Below are 13161 nucleotides of genomic sequence, written 5' to 3'. Positions count from 1 at the left end.
GCACCGCGCCCTACAGCGATAACAATCAAAGGCACGCAAATCACACACCAGGCACTGCCATCCCGGAACCAAGGGCGCAAAGACATCACAATAGCACACTTCTTTGGAATGATATTTCTATAGAGGTATGACCTATAGGTTCAGTCAGGGTCCATCAGTACCGTTCCGGATCTGTCGTCTCGATCGAACCACGCCTGTCAGCTGGAGCAGTGTCTGTCAGCTCGGTTTATCATGGCCCGTAAGCTCTCACCAGACAGGAAAAAGTCGCGGCGGCAGCAGCCCGCACACTCACTCAGCAGAACCAAGAACACTCGCCGTATCGTAAGGACGGATAATGGCGGACAGAATGCGCAAATGAAGAATAACGGCGACTTACAGGGCTCCGACTGCTAAGGCGGGGTGGGCGAAAATGCGAGACGGCTTGTACCTGTTCCAGAAATATGATCCAGACTCATAAGTTGCATAATGCATATCAAGAAGTATTCGATATCGTTGGTTGGCTAACGAAGCAACAAACATGATGCAACTGAACATGAGGATAGCAGACGCACAGCAATCAGCATGTTTCTACAAATGCATGGTTTAACTTTTTACCAGCGCATAGTTATATTGGCAGCCCTGCCACTGTCACAAGCCTCAGGTAAAGCTAGCAATTTGATAGAGGACCAACATTCAATTTAACCCCCGGTAGTTCTGGAAAGGTACTGCTCCATTTGGTAAATCCGCTAATGCCCAGACTCCAGTTCCCTTATCCCAATAATTGTACACACTGTGCGCTCATAGAGGGATTCTGCACCGTCACTGTGACAGGGCTCCTAACCGTCCTTCTGAAGGACAGAGGAGGGGAGGACCGGACAGAGGACAGACAAACACCTCAGTCGTTGTAACCATGGCGACCGAGTAGCGTAGTATCCATGGCAACAGGTACCGCAGCGGCGAGCTGGTCACTGCGCCGCCCGGCGTTGGATTATCGACTGATGGCCACCATTGGGTCTGCGCCACACAGTGGCGTGGAGGGCCGCGGCTGACTAGAACTTTGGTAAGAGAAGCACAGCCAAAGACAATGGCGTACACATCAAGCTAAGCAGAATGACTGAACAACTACCGAATGGACTGTCTTAGACCTTGACACGGATCATCCTCTGATTTAGTAAAACGATGGGCTGATGATGCCTATTTTGTACCAGAAGAAGAAAATTACGGAGTTTCGGCATTCACTCCATAAACTCAGTGGAACGATTCGGGAACAGGTAACCACTCAGTAAAAATAAAATGCAAAGCAAATTGACTAGATCTATCTTACTTGCGAGGGAAAAACTGAAACTGGCCTACATGAAAAATCCATCGCAACTTAGACCCACAAAATAATACACTTCAATCCCACGAATCCCTGATAAAAACACAGTAGTTGCATTTTATCAACGGTATAGACAGGTCCTGACCCATAACAAGTAACCTGGTTTGAAATGACAAACCATCACACAACTACAGACCACACTATGGCGACATAGCGACTCCTAGCCGAATTCTTACTGCCGCTCTCAGACCCAGGAGACTAACCAAAACTGGCTAATAGATAAAATGAACGGATATGGTATATGTAAGTACATGGACGTAACAAAAATGCACTCGAATGAAACACTTAAAATGCACTCTGCGAGCAATTACGTCCACTCATCCTTTGATCTGAGACGTACCACTCGTTCCACACAAACGCAATGCCTACAGACCACTGGCAAGAGAGCAATGAGTGGATAAAACTTCAGCCTAACAAAGGTGCCAGGATCCGCGAGCCCCGGACTGGAAGCCACAACAATTGGCGACAGCATGATGATGACGATGACGAACGGCGAGATGCGGTGACGTCGGCGGCGTCCTAGGACGTCTTCTTCTGCGACTGCTTCATGCGCTGCTCGCGGCGCCGCTCAGCGTCGGTCACCTGCGCCGGCCGCAGCTCGCGGAACTGGCGCTGGGGGCGGGCGAGAGCGTCAGTCACAGGTCAGCCACAGCTCAGTCACAGGTCAGTTACAGGTCTCAGACACAGCCGGACACAGGTCAGTCACAAGTCGGTCACAGGTTAGTAGCACGTCAGTCTCAGGTCAGCCACAGGTCTCAGTCACAACTCTGTTACAGGTCGGTCACATGTCGAACACAGGTCAGTCACAATTCGGTCACAGGTCGGTCACATGTCGGTCACAGGTTAGTAGCACGTCAGTCTCAGGTCAGACGTAGATGAGACATAGCTCGCACACAGGTCAGTTACAGGTCAGTTACAGTTAAAGACGGGTGCAATTCTGATTGTAACTAAAATTGCACCTCTTCTTTGCATGTTTTTATTATCTTACTTGTCTTTAAAGGTAAGTGAAATTTATTATCCAGGAGTTATAGCTTTACAAAAACTTGATGGTTGCTATAAGTTGGTCGATTTAACCAGTAAAAAACAACAAATTGTATACAGGCATTAACAATGTCATGCATTTCACTTCACTAATGGACGCAGAAGTGAAACAATAGCATTGTCCTACTCTCACTCCGCTCGGCGCTTGCCGGGCTATATGTCTCCGAGGAGCCATTTCTGTCACTCAGACGGTGATATCGATCACAAACACAGCTCAGAGTGGCACCCTGTGGCTATTGTTTGGTGTTGGAGCGGCAGCCGAGCGTGGCTGATGCGTTCGCTTGAGCAGCTCAGGAATCAGCGCGAAACGGAAACGAAATGGAAACGGAGGTCATAGGTGGACGGGTCCAACGATCCTAGCACCACCTGTTGACTGTACCCGCAAGTTACGGTTCACGCCGTGGCATTTTGCAGTGCATTGAAGGGATGTCAATATTAGCTGATGACGTATTTGCAGCGATAAGTATTAGCTATATAACGATAATCTAGCAATCCCAGTGGTCGCATCATTAACCCGTTAACAGACTTATTTTCGTGTCCCTAGCTAGGCCCAGCATCGCCAACAGCTCCCATCTGGGCTCAGCCTTGCCGATACATTTTGCCGACGCCCCCAGTGCCGTATGCCGATACCCCTGCTGACTACATACCCTCTCGACAATTACAACCCTGCAGAAACCCCTGCCTCACTGCCTACACCCCTGCCGATACTAGTGGTGTCAATCGGAACTTGAATCTTCGGAATTCCGATTTTGTACAATGTCCAATTCGGAATTTGGTTGGACAATGACAGCAGGCTTTGGACAACTTTGGACAATCGCTTGCTACACCTCAATTTTTTTTTATAAAGTAATCGTGTTTAACATTGATTGGCCATTAGAAAGCTCAGTTTTCCATATGATTAACACTTTTGAGCTGGTAACGATACATTAAAAGCGAATCAAATAACGGTGTTGAGTGTAAACTATTGCGTAGATGTCGGACATCTTTGGACAAATGGCTGGCTTGGACATTTTTGGACGGACAGTCGACGTAAGTATTGGACATTGGACGGACATTAAACATACGTTTTCTGAAATTGACACCACTAGCCGATACCCAATATAGACAAGCGTCTGTCGACACCCCCTGCCGACCCCTCTGCCAACACTCCGACCCCGTCTCCTCACCAGCTGATCGTTATCGGGCACACGCGAGAGGAAGTCGAGCAGTTCGTTGTTGGGGATGGCGTTGGGGCGCAGCAGCTTCTTGGAGAACTTGTGCACGCCGAACAGCATGACCAGGTAGCGGATGGGCACGTTGTACAGCACGACGGCCACCACCGAGAGCACCAGCACGGCCAGCCACGAGAGGAACGGCACCGTGAAGTTAAACGTGCTGAAACACACAGCGGGCGTGACGCAGCCGTGAGGCGAGGGTAGGTGCTGAGAGAATCAGCGGTCATGGCGAAGGCGTGAGGTGGTGCAAGGTGCTGAAGCATATAGCGGTCGTGGCGAAGACGTGCAAGGCAGGTGAGGTGAGGTGGGTGAGTTAGCGACACGGAGGTTCATTGTAATGACAGGATGCTAGGATAATAGAGGCGGCGGGATGTGGGTGGTCGGGGCGATATGAGGCGAAAAAGGAGAGGAAGGAGGGATGAAGGAGAACAATAATATATGTATCATGGTAATCCATGAATGGCTACCAGACATTACAGGAGCAAACATCGATCATACAAATGGATATTCCAGCCCGATCCGTCAAACTCTTATTGTTCTAACATAATTCATTAGTCCGCCCATCCACAAAAGCTTCCGTCACATTTGAATGCTATCTCATTTTAGTGTTATACCATGCATCAGGCCAGCCACAGCCACCGATGAGCACCACACTGAGCGCCACAGGGGGCAGTGCGGTCGGTTCTGAGCGGCACCCACTTTTGGACACACTCGCCGAGCGAGGCGATGTAGCCGAGGATGTTCTGTACCATGGCCGTCACCTCCTGCACCGCCATCAGCTTCTCCTTCAACGACTTCTTCTCGTCCTGCAGCGACATAGGGGTCCTGACAGTCAGCCAGGGAGGGTTGTAGAACATGGGGACTGAGTATCATGTTAGAAGATATATTTGGAAATGAGACGAGGCGTTGTAATGGACAATGCTTGGACGGGGCCATGACGGGGCTCAACAAATCACCCGCGCGTGACATCATGGTAGTAATTCGTCAGCGCGGAAAGTTAAAAATGACTGGGAATGTCCATGGGTCATCAAGATAAAATAGATCCGCACTTTTGACCTTCTGTGGCTGTACTTCCCTACGCAACTGAAAGAGTATATTTGCCCTGTAATAAGACCCAGAAAAACATGCATCGAAAACGTTGAAGGATAAAATTCGTATAGATTTCTTGAATGCATGCACAACCTTCAAAATGCTTCGTAATCGTAAAACAAAGTCATTGGTAGCATAAATAACAGTAAATTATATCATGAAAATTGATAGGAAAGTCACTATACCCTACTTGTATTCTCAGGATTATGTTGACTAGATTCTAGTTATATTCTGGCATGTAGACATGAAATATATAGCATGAAATATATGTTATTACCATATACTATCTATCTAATTTGTTTACTTCTAGTAGGTCGTACCGCACCCGATATAAGGGAATACTGCTAGCCTATTTATCGTTCAGTAAATGCATGTAGGCCCCTTTCAATGCTTTTACTGGCATATGCGGAGTAAAACAAAATGAAAATCACGGACAGTGTGTTTGCTAACGGGTCAACCACAGCACTCGCCCGTTCTTTGCATCTTCAAAAGCCAGGACTGAAGTTCCAATCGTTACAATAATAAGCGGCAACCCAAGGCATAACAATCAGCATGCATCAAATGGAAACTGTGGGCAGCCAGCTACTGAACAGCAGCCGCGCGGGCTGCAGAAAACGCCCCACCACCGTCCACCAAACCGGCCTGTCCCGGCGCCGAGCGGCAGCCGGTCAGCTGGGAAAGTGTCAGACCAAACGCTACTCACATCTCCCGAACTCTTCTTGTCTTTGGCCTGTGGACACAGCGGCACATGAAAGGACTGTCTGGATAGTCAGGAGCTCACCTCGCTTCTCAGCAACCGTGATACCGTGAGGTGAGGGTCACACAGACATGCTGCACCGTCTACCAAAAACGCTCAGACACAGTCAAATAGCGGAGAAAAAGACATCGAGTAGTGGCAAAAGTCAGTGCTCCGGATGAGTTAGTCGGGTCGCGTGGAGGTTAGTGCACATTCCCCTGACAGGTGAAGTGAGTTAGTCACTCTCAGTTGCGCGCAAAAGGAATACAAGGTTCAGCCGATACACAGAGACAACTACACACGACGTGAGGGAGGCCTGGTCGAAGCAGCGCCACACACCTTATCCTTGTCGTCATCTTCGTCGTCGTCGTCGGCCACGTAGTCGTCGTCGTCGGCGCTACGGAAGCCGGCGGTGACGAGGTTCACCTGAGGAGCACGTCAGCACGTAGTTACAATCGGTAAGGCGCCAGCACGGGTACAAAGGCACCCTCAGTGACAGGCCCTCCTCAATGACAGCACCCTCAATGATCGGTGTTGCTGCTAAACAGTTGTTCTCAGAAGAAGTCGCAGTTTATAAGTGTCGGTTGAGAGCTTGTTGAAAGTCAGCGACTGAATTGCTTACTTATTGCTTCATAAGCACGCAATGCTAAGCTAAGTACAGATCTGGCACTTCCGACGAACACCTGATAGCCTTAACACAAAACGATGGTAGCAAGCCGGTACTTTTGCACCGTTCCATGCTTCTATCCTCAGGATACTGAAATCCTTCTCCTCCACGCCACAACCCCCTCCGGGCTGGACAGGCAACTTTATCTCATGCGGGCTGCTCCATTGGAGCGGCACCGCTGCTCCCGAGGGAGCGCACCCCGTAGCCGGGTGCAGTGAGTGTCTTGGGGCTGGGTGGCCTGTCCTCTGGACGGGCTCAGCCCCGGCGACTCACTAGGGTGCCTGCCCAGACCAATGTCTCCCCCTACATCCTATCATCCTCCCGGCTCTGAAAGGGTCTCATTGGACCGAAAGGGCCTAACCCAACAAAACAAAACAAAATCGGTACTTTCTGCTGATATGCCCATGCTCATCAAATATCTTAAATATCTTATCCGTCGGTATTTTTCATATCTAAGACGTAACAACAGGGCCACTTATGATTCTACGAAAGATTGAATATTCTTAAACCATCAGTGTTTGATTTCTTAGCTGCGCAAAAGAAACTCCAGCTATCTCTGACGATTATTAACAGAAGTTACAAAAATCAACTACTAGAGCTCCTGACGTCACTCACCACCCAGCCCTTGAAGAAGACGACCAGGAGTGCGACCGGCGCCATGTACAGCTCGAACGAGTAGGCGCCCAGCATGAAGGCGAAGAAGGCCGCTATCGTCCGTGGTTTCGACTCCCAGTCGAAAATACTCCTGTGCACACAGACACAGTAGACTGGTGTGAGTGGATAAACATGGTGCATTTGTTTGATATACATGACAGGCACAGCAGCTGCCCAGTGCAGTTGGGGCATGTATGACTGGTGGCTTTTTGGCGGTAGCAGAAATGGAGTCATGTTAAAATCACGGGCGTCGCTAGTGTCACATCGTCCAGTGAGACTGGACAGTGACGACAAACACAAGTCAAAAGTAACGTAAGTACGTAGAAATGAGAAGCATTTGAGCATCAACGCATGGACTATGTGAGTGGACATGACATCTGTACGACTTAGTTGCTATGTACAGCGTGTCCCAGAATTGACCGAACACTGTTAATCAGTACATATGATACGGGAAAATCAATTGCACTTTTTTCTTTTCATCGTCCGATACCGCCAGTAAGGGTAGCTTCGAAATGGCACTTGCAATAGACACGCAAGCTACAACATTAGCCGGCAATTGTAGCTAAATGCCAGACGATGCTGGCTTGAGTCGTTTTACGGATCTCCCGAAACTGGTTGTAAGACGGGTTTCATTGACCTCTTGCCGGTGGATACCATAAATATTTTCGATAAACTTTGCATCCAAACTGTTCCCAGGCATTCTCTCCCAAAACCAAAAATTCTGCCTACACCGCTGTTGCGCTGTTTTTTGTTTTTTTTTTTTTTTTTGACATCTGAAGTGGAAAACCTCCATGTCTGAACATGGTGTGACCTTTGGAGTCCAACAGATTTGGTTTCCAGAACAAACCCGTTTATGGCCATTCAGTTCACGACAACCAGTTTTTGTAATGCTTGAATGCTACCGCAGTAGCAATCTGTGTTAACGGTCGTCTTTGAGGCATCGTATCAAGCTGAATGAGTGCACCGTGGCTCAAAATGTCTCACACTTTGATTTTCGACGAGTGCCTGGCCGTCTCCGCTGTTGGGGCGTTGTCACCATCTGTCGTCCACACACGACTTTTTTGTCGCTTCAAAGGGCAGAATACCTTCGTAGGACCACAAAGTGTGTTTCCATTCACTTTTTTGTTGCATATGTTATGATTTATTGCTGCTTTGTAGCGATTTGCGCTGTCTTTCCGTTAGTTTTGGCATATTTTTCAGATGAGGGGCCCCAAATTCCAAAATTTTGTCGAAGATAGTGGTCAAAAGTAGACTGATGTTTCGTAGCTAGCCCTGATCTGTCGTTTAGCTTGTTTTGGGTAGATGGGTGAAGTTTGTTGTCCATGACATGGCAGCCAGCCGCTTGACGACTGGTGCATGCTCCTTTTTGGTCGCGCCCAGGCTTTTCGATCAGGTAATCTCCTGCTCTCTCTGGCTTCGCTCGCTGATATAACTGCGATTTGCTCATCCCTGCCTGATTGCAAATGAGCTACTGGAGCTCTTCAGCAAGAACCATGCCGAAAGTCCGTTTACGAACTTCAGAATTGCACTTTATTCACCATGATTGCCTTTTGGTTGCTGAGGCTGAAAACGAAAAGGGACTACTCTTTGCTGACTCTGGATAATAACTGACTCGAGTCGTGACCGGTCATCAAAAACACAGTCTCCAAGCTCGATAGCTATGATATGTCTTATAAAAGTATAATGCTCGTATCTAATTAGAATCGAGCGCAATCGTACTTTTAGCCAGGAAATAAATGTTCGGTCAATTCTGGGACACCCTGTATATTCACACAGAGTTCAGCGTCAGTGAACTTTGGCTGTGTGATCAGTGAACCGACTTGATGAACTTTGCTCCTTCGGCAAAGCCGGCGCCCATCTCCTTGAGCCGGTTGACATTTCTGATGAAGACTGCCCTCTTGAACTTGAGTTCTGGCCTGGTGTACTTCTCTTCGCGCGGGTTGAACGTGCGAATCGCTGCCCGTGCCTGAAGGTAAATAAATGATGTCAACAAAATAGAACGTCAACAGCAGTAACTAGTAACGTCGGCGCAAGGAAAAGCCACATCATTGATGAAAATGACAGGAAATTAGGGACATCAAGACAAAGAGGTGGCAGCGTTGACGTACGAGCATTGTGCAAGTCGTTGTCCAGTGAAAGCCAACCAAAAAAGCAAAGAAAGAAACGTAAAGAAACCGGAAGACAGCGACCATGTACAGGAAGGATATCAGATTTCCTGAATTCCTGTAATCAGTGAGACACACGCTTTGACCAACCACTTTCTAGTGTTATATAGCAACAGTCACATCGACAATTATTAGAAGTATTCTGAGACTTATCTTCCTGAAATAAGGAGCAACGCAATATATTCATAACCAGAGATTCTCCCTGGCGAAAAACAAATCACCACATGAGGAGGTTCGATCGCGCGCTGCTGGAGTACAAACACCCTCAGCCGGGCCGCACCGGTTCTGTTATCTGCTCTTTGGAGGGGCGCTCCATCACGACCTGTCAATACTCCAGGATCGGGTGTTTTGTTTGTGGAATCCACTTTCGTAGGAAAGGATAAACGGCTAGGGCGAGCCACGCTAACCCTCGGTATAGATTACCGGACCGCGGCGGTCGACCGCTCCTTTCTCTGCGATGAAAATAAGGATGTAGCTATTTGGCTTCCTCCCTACCATCTCCACCCACTTAGGTAAAGTGATATTGATTTTCAGGCTGCATAATGTATGCAGACATGCTCAGTACAAACGATGAACGGTAATAGCTGCGATGAACTACGATATGACGTTATGACGTTCCCGCTATCAGCGACCCTATTTCCGTACACGCTTTCTAAGATAGCATGGCTGTGCCAGCCGTCACATGACACCATGCGGCTCAAGCCGGGATTTATCCCGGCTTGAGCAGACTCGATGATTAAATTCCATCATTCGCTGCGCTTTAGCGCAGCGAGTGGCCCGGGTTGGTCTATCAAAGTTCAGCAGGCAGACAGCTTAAACCGATTACATATATCCAAAGACTCGAGCTGCGGTGCTGTCTGAAATAATTATGAGTGCCAAATGGAGAATATGTCAAATGGAGGTGTTTTGTGGATACATATTCCTACAAAAGTAGTAAGCGACATATAGTTATTTCCGTTCCTTTTTCAAAAAGAAAGAAAGAAAGACGTTTAATGATTGGCTTTTAGACAGTAACAGGCCTAAATAGTTATGTGCTAAGCAATATCCAATAGCATACGAAAAAGGACGGTGTGCGTAACAGACACAGTTACGATTATGCCAATATGTACTGCTCCGTGCTTACCGGGTTCCAGACTAAAACCATTTCCTTAGTGCTTACCGGGTTCCAGACTAAGTCCATTTCCAGCATCACTTGAGGGTTGTTGCCCTTAGCTCTGCCCAGCAGCTTTTTGTCTTTGAGCGCGTACCATCGTCTCTCCTGGTCGGATCTGAGGAGGAGACACATCGTCCGTGGTGGGATTTGAGCTGCTGCGACCGGCCCGATACAGACAGAGCGACGGCCTCCTATCGGATAAACGGACCGGCAACAGGCAGCGCGTCCTCTGCAGATAATACTGTAAACTAGCGGTCCCGTTTGACACTTCGGCAGCTCCGTAAACAAACAGCAAAATGTTACATGCAGGAATCACAGCAATCTAGCACAGCCTAATCTTTAGCAGAGGGATTAATACTTTTACGAGGAATTCGACACGTCTTTACCTTTGTCGAGACATACACTACCTATATAATTTAAGAAGCTCGATTAGTCTTTACCTTTAGCAGAGGGATGGACACTTTCCCGAGGAACTCGACCTTGTGGTCCTTGTCCTCGTCATACACAGTTACTTCCAGCACGCTGTGGATGTCCTTCACGTTGCTGCAAAAGATCAGCACAGGTCATCGATCTATGCTCGTCGTCTACCATTGTTACTCTCGGTCTCACCGTTGATTCAGTCTTACCACGATCAAGTTTTTCGGACTACATCGCAACGTAGTTCTTAATTCAGGTAAGTTATGCGATAAATGTCCTATAAAAGGGTACAACCGGTTAGCTCATAGCCCACACATAACTACGGACTTTCTAGGAGTACGATAAAGAGCTAGCGGCTGTTTGCGAATATCAAATGTCCTCCCAAACCCCATAACTGACAGAGCACGACTCACAAGAAGAATATCTTATTCCACTGCGGCGACAGGGTCTTGTACTCTGTCTGCGTCTGTAGACGCGAGTTGACCAGCTCCAACACGCAGAAAGGGTCCGACTTGCCGCCAATGTCGGCCGACGCCAGACCCATGGCCTTGAACACCTTCACCGTGAGGTGGCCAACCTCCTTCACCTGCTTCAGCGTGTTCCGCAGGTTCTGTAACAGCGGAAACAGTGCAACGTCAGGTGGGAACTTCCAAACGGGAGAGTAGAGAGCTTCATTTTACTGCGAGCCGCTGCGCTTACCCGACTGACAAGAATGGGAGCATTTTCAAGTTCCATGTAAGTGTGAATGTGACTCGCATATTGATAAGCCAGATCAAACAAACGAAGGACGAACTGTCAAATGTCATGAACCGTCCGAATACAAAATGCTCAGGGAGTCTCGTTGCATTCTAAATAACCCAGTGTTTCAATTAAAACCCACTTAATCTCCCCAGCCCAGCCGTGAGCGTCATTAAATTACAGCAGGTCGTCTCTGCCGAGTCAGGTCGTCTCTATACGACACCGCCAGGATGCCATGAAAACCCGAAACGGCCGGCACCGGGAAATGTCACCAGCAGTCTGTCGCCACGACCGACTCCCGGGGGCGCGGGTGCCAGTCAGGTCAGTCCAATATGACCCCTGGCGCCCCTGGGGGCCGCACCGACCGACCACGTCCCGCCGTATGACACCGGCCGCCGCGCCGGTGCTGGTCCCTGGGGTCGTGCCGCGGCTCGGACGATGGTGGTGTGACATATTCGCCAGCTGGCTTACCCCGCGGCGCTAGCGGGGCGGCAAATATCGCTCCGGTGCTACACTTCCAGGAAATTGGGGGTACTTTCACGGCTGTATGAAATGTCACAGTCTGGATAAATTTCAACCACTACCCAAAGTGAAATGGTAAGCGACCGCCGGAAATTTAGTCTCTCCGCTCTCAAGTAACGCCTGCAAAAATATGCCCCAAATTAAACTTAGTAGTAATCCACATAAGTTCCTCCTGCACCAATCATTTCCACCCCTCGCGATACCCAATCCCTCTGCTCCCTCTCTCCCCCTAGACGCTCTCTCCCTCCTCTCGCTCTGTGTTCGCTCACAAACTGTTTTCGGATGGTGTCCACTTGCTCGGGGTCCTCCTGGTAGGTGAGCAGGTCCGAGATGGTCTCCACGTTGGTCATGCCGGACACGGTCAGCAGGATGAACACAGAGCCGGCGCCGTCCTCCAGCTCACACCACAGACGGTGGGTCTTCTCGCGCTCCAGCTTCGAGATGTCCACCGTCGTCCTGCGAAATACATTGCATGGGTAGAGTCACTAGGGGGTGAGTTTACAGGGCACAGCTATTGACGATAGGATTTTAATTAGCAAGTAGCATCAAAACGTATCAAAAGAAAGGAAACTGCGAAAAAGCATAGCTGAGGTACGACTCAACGATACCAATGCCTACAATTTAGCATTCACGCTCGCTTATCAGTTTCACATTCCATTTAAATTGCATCCATTACCTACGTCGATCCTTCTAAAAACGGAGTCCCTTCCCGTTCCAGCATCCCGCCTAGACTTCTCACCGTCTCCCAGACCCCTGTCCCTTCCTCCCTGCCGTATGACAGCCCAGCCCCTCAGACCTTCCTCCCTCCTCCAAATCCTGCCAGCCCTTCCAGACCAGACCACTCACTTTCCCATGAAATCATCCTTGCTGCGCGCGTCGTGGTCGAACACCTCAATCTCGAGGATCTGCGAGCCGCTGTCGTACAGGTGCATGTCGAACTGCTCCAGCCAGCGAGGCGTCAGCGTGCGGTCCTGTACCTTGCTCTTGTACTTCTCGGCACCCAGCCTGTCCGAGGGGAGGGGTAGGGAAGGGCGGAGGGGGGGGGGGGGGTCAGCACGCATACCGGAGGTCATCAGACTAGTACGCTAAGGCCGAGGATTAATTTGCTAATTAGATGGACCTGTAATGGGAAGGGCTACATGCAGGCTAATGTAATGATGCCACCCGAGGCTCCTTCTGTTAATTATGTAGCTCCGTCGTGGAAGGGCTGTGCCCTGTGCAGTTGCTGCATGCCGCTATGTTTATGTGTGATTTTCTTTAGGCCCAGAATGTCTCTGTTTTTATGATAGGTTATATAAACAAAAAAGCATAGCTTCGTTGCGAAATTGCACGCACATTACAATTCTTACCTGAGTTTGACGTATGGGTCACTGGTTCCCTCCGAGTCCATCGCCATGAGATCCTTGGC

The 13161-nt window shown here is 49.0% G+C and overlaps 1 protein-coding gene across 1 annotated transcript; it reads right to left on the bottom strand.

The window, feature by feature from the left end:
- Positions 1-1524: 1524 nt before the first annotated feature.
- Positions 1525-13155, bottom strand: LOC122376964 (multiple C2 and transmembrane domain-containing protein-like; the record flags this gene model as incomplete). Its single annotated transcript, XM_043356940.1, has 12 exons — positions 1525-1969; positions 3565-3772; positions 4312-4418; positions 5777-5863; positions 6720-6849; positions 8579-8724; positions 10083-10178; positions 10502-10619; positions 10907-11103; positions 12023-12209; positions 12600-12758; positions 13103-13155. Coding segments are annotated over 12 exons (1581 nt in total), but the record flags the coding sequence as incomplete, so codon positions are not given.
- Positions 13156-13161: the final 6 nt, after the last annotated feature.

Source organism: Amphibalanus amphitrite, unplaced genomic scaffold (assembly GCF_019059575.1).
Source record: "Amphibalanus amphitrite isolate SeventyFive unplaced genomic scaffold, NRLGWU_Aamphi_draft 002429F_arrow, whole genome shotgun sequence".
Classification (NCBI taxonomy): domain Eukaryota; kingdom Metazoa; phylum Arthropoda; class Thecostraca; order Balanomorpha; family Balanidae; genus Amphibalanus; species Amphibalanus amphitrite.
The sequence above is the reverse complement of the archived record's forward strand: the minus strand, read 5'-3'. Positions and strand labels throughout refer to the sequence as shown.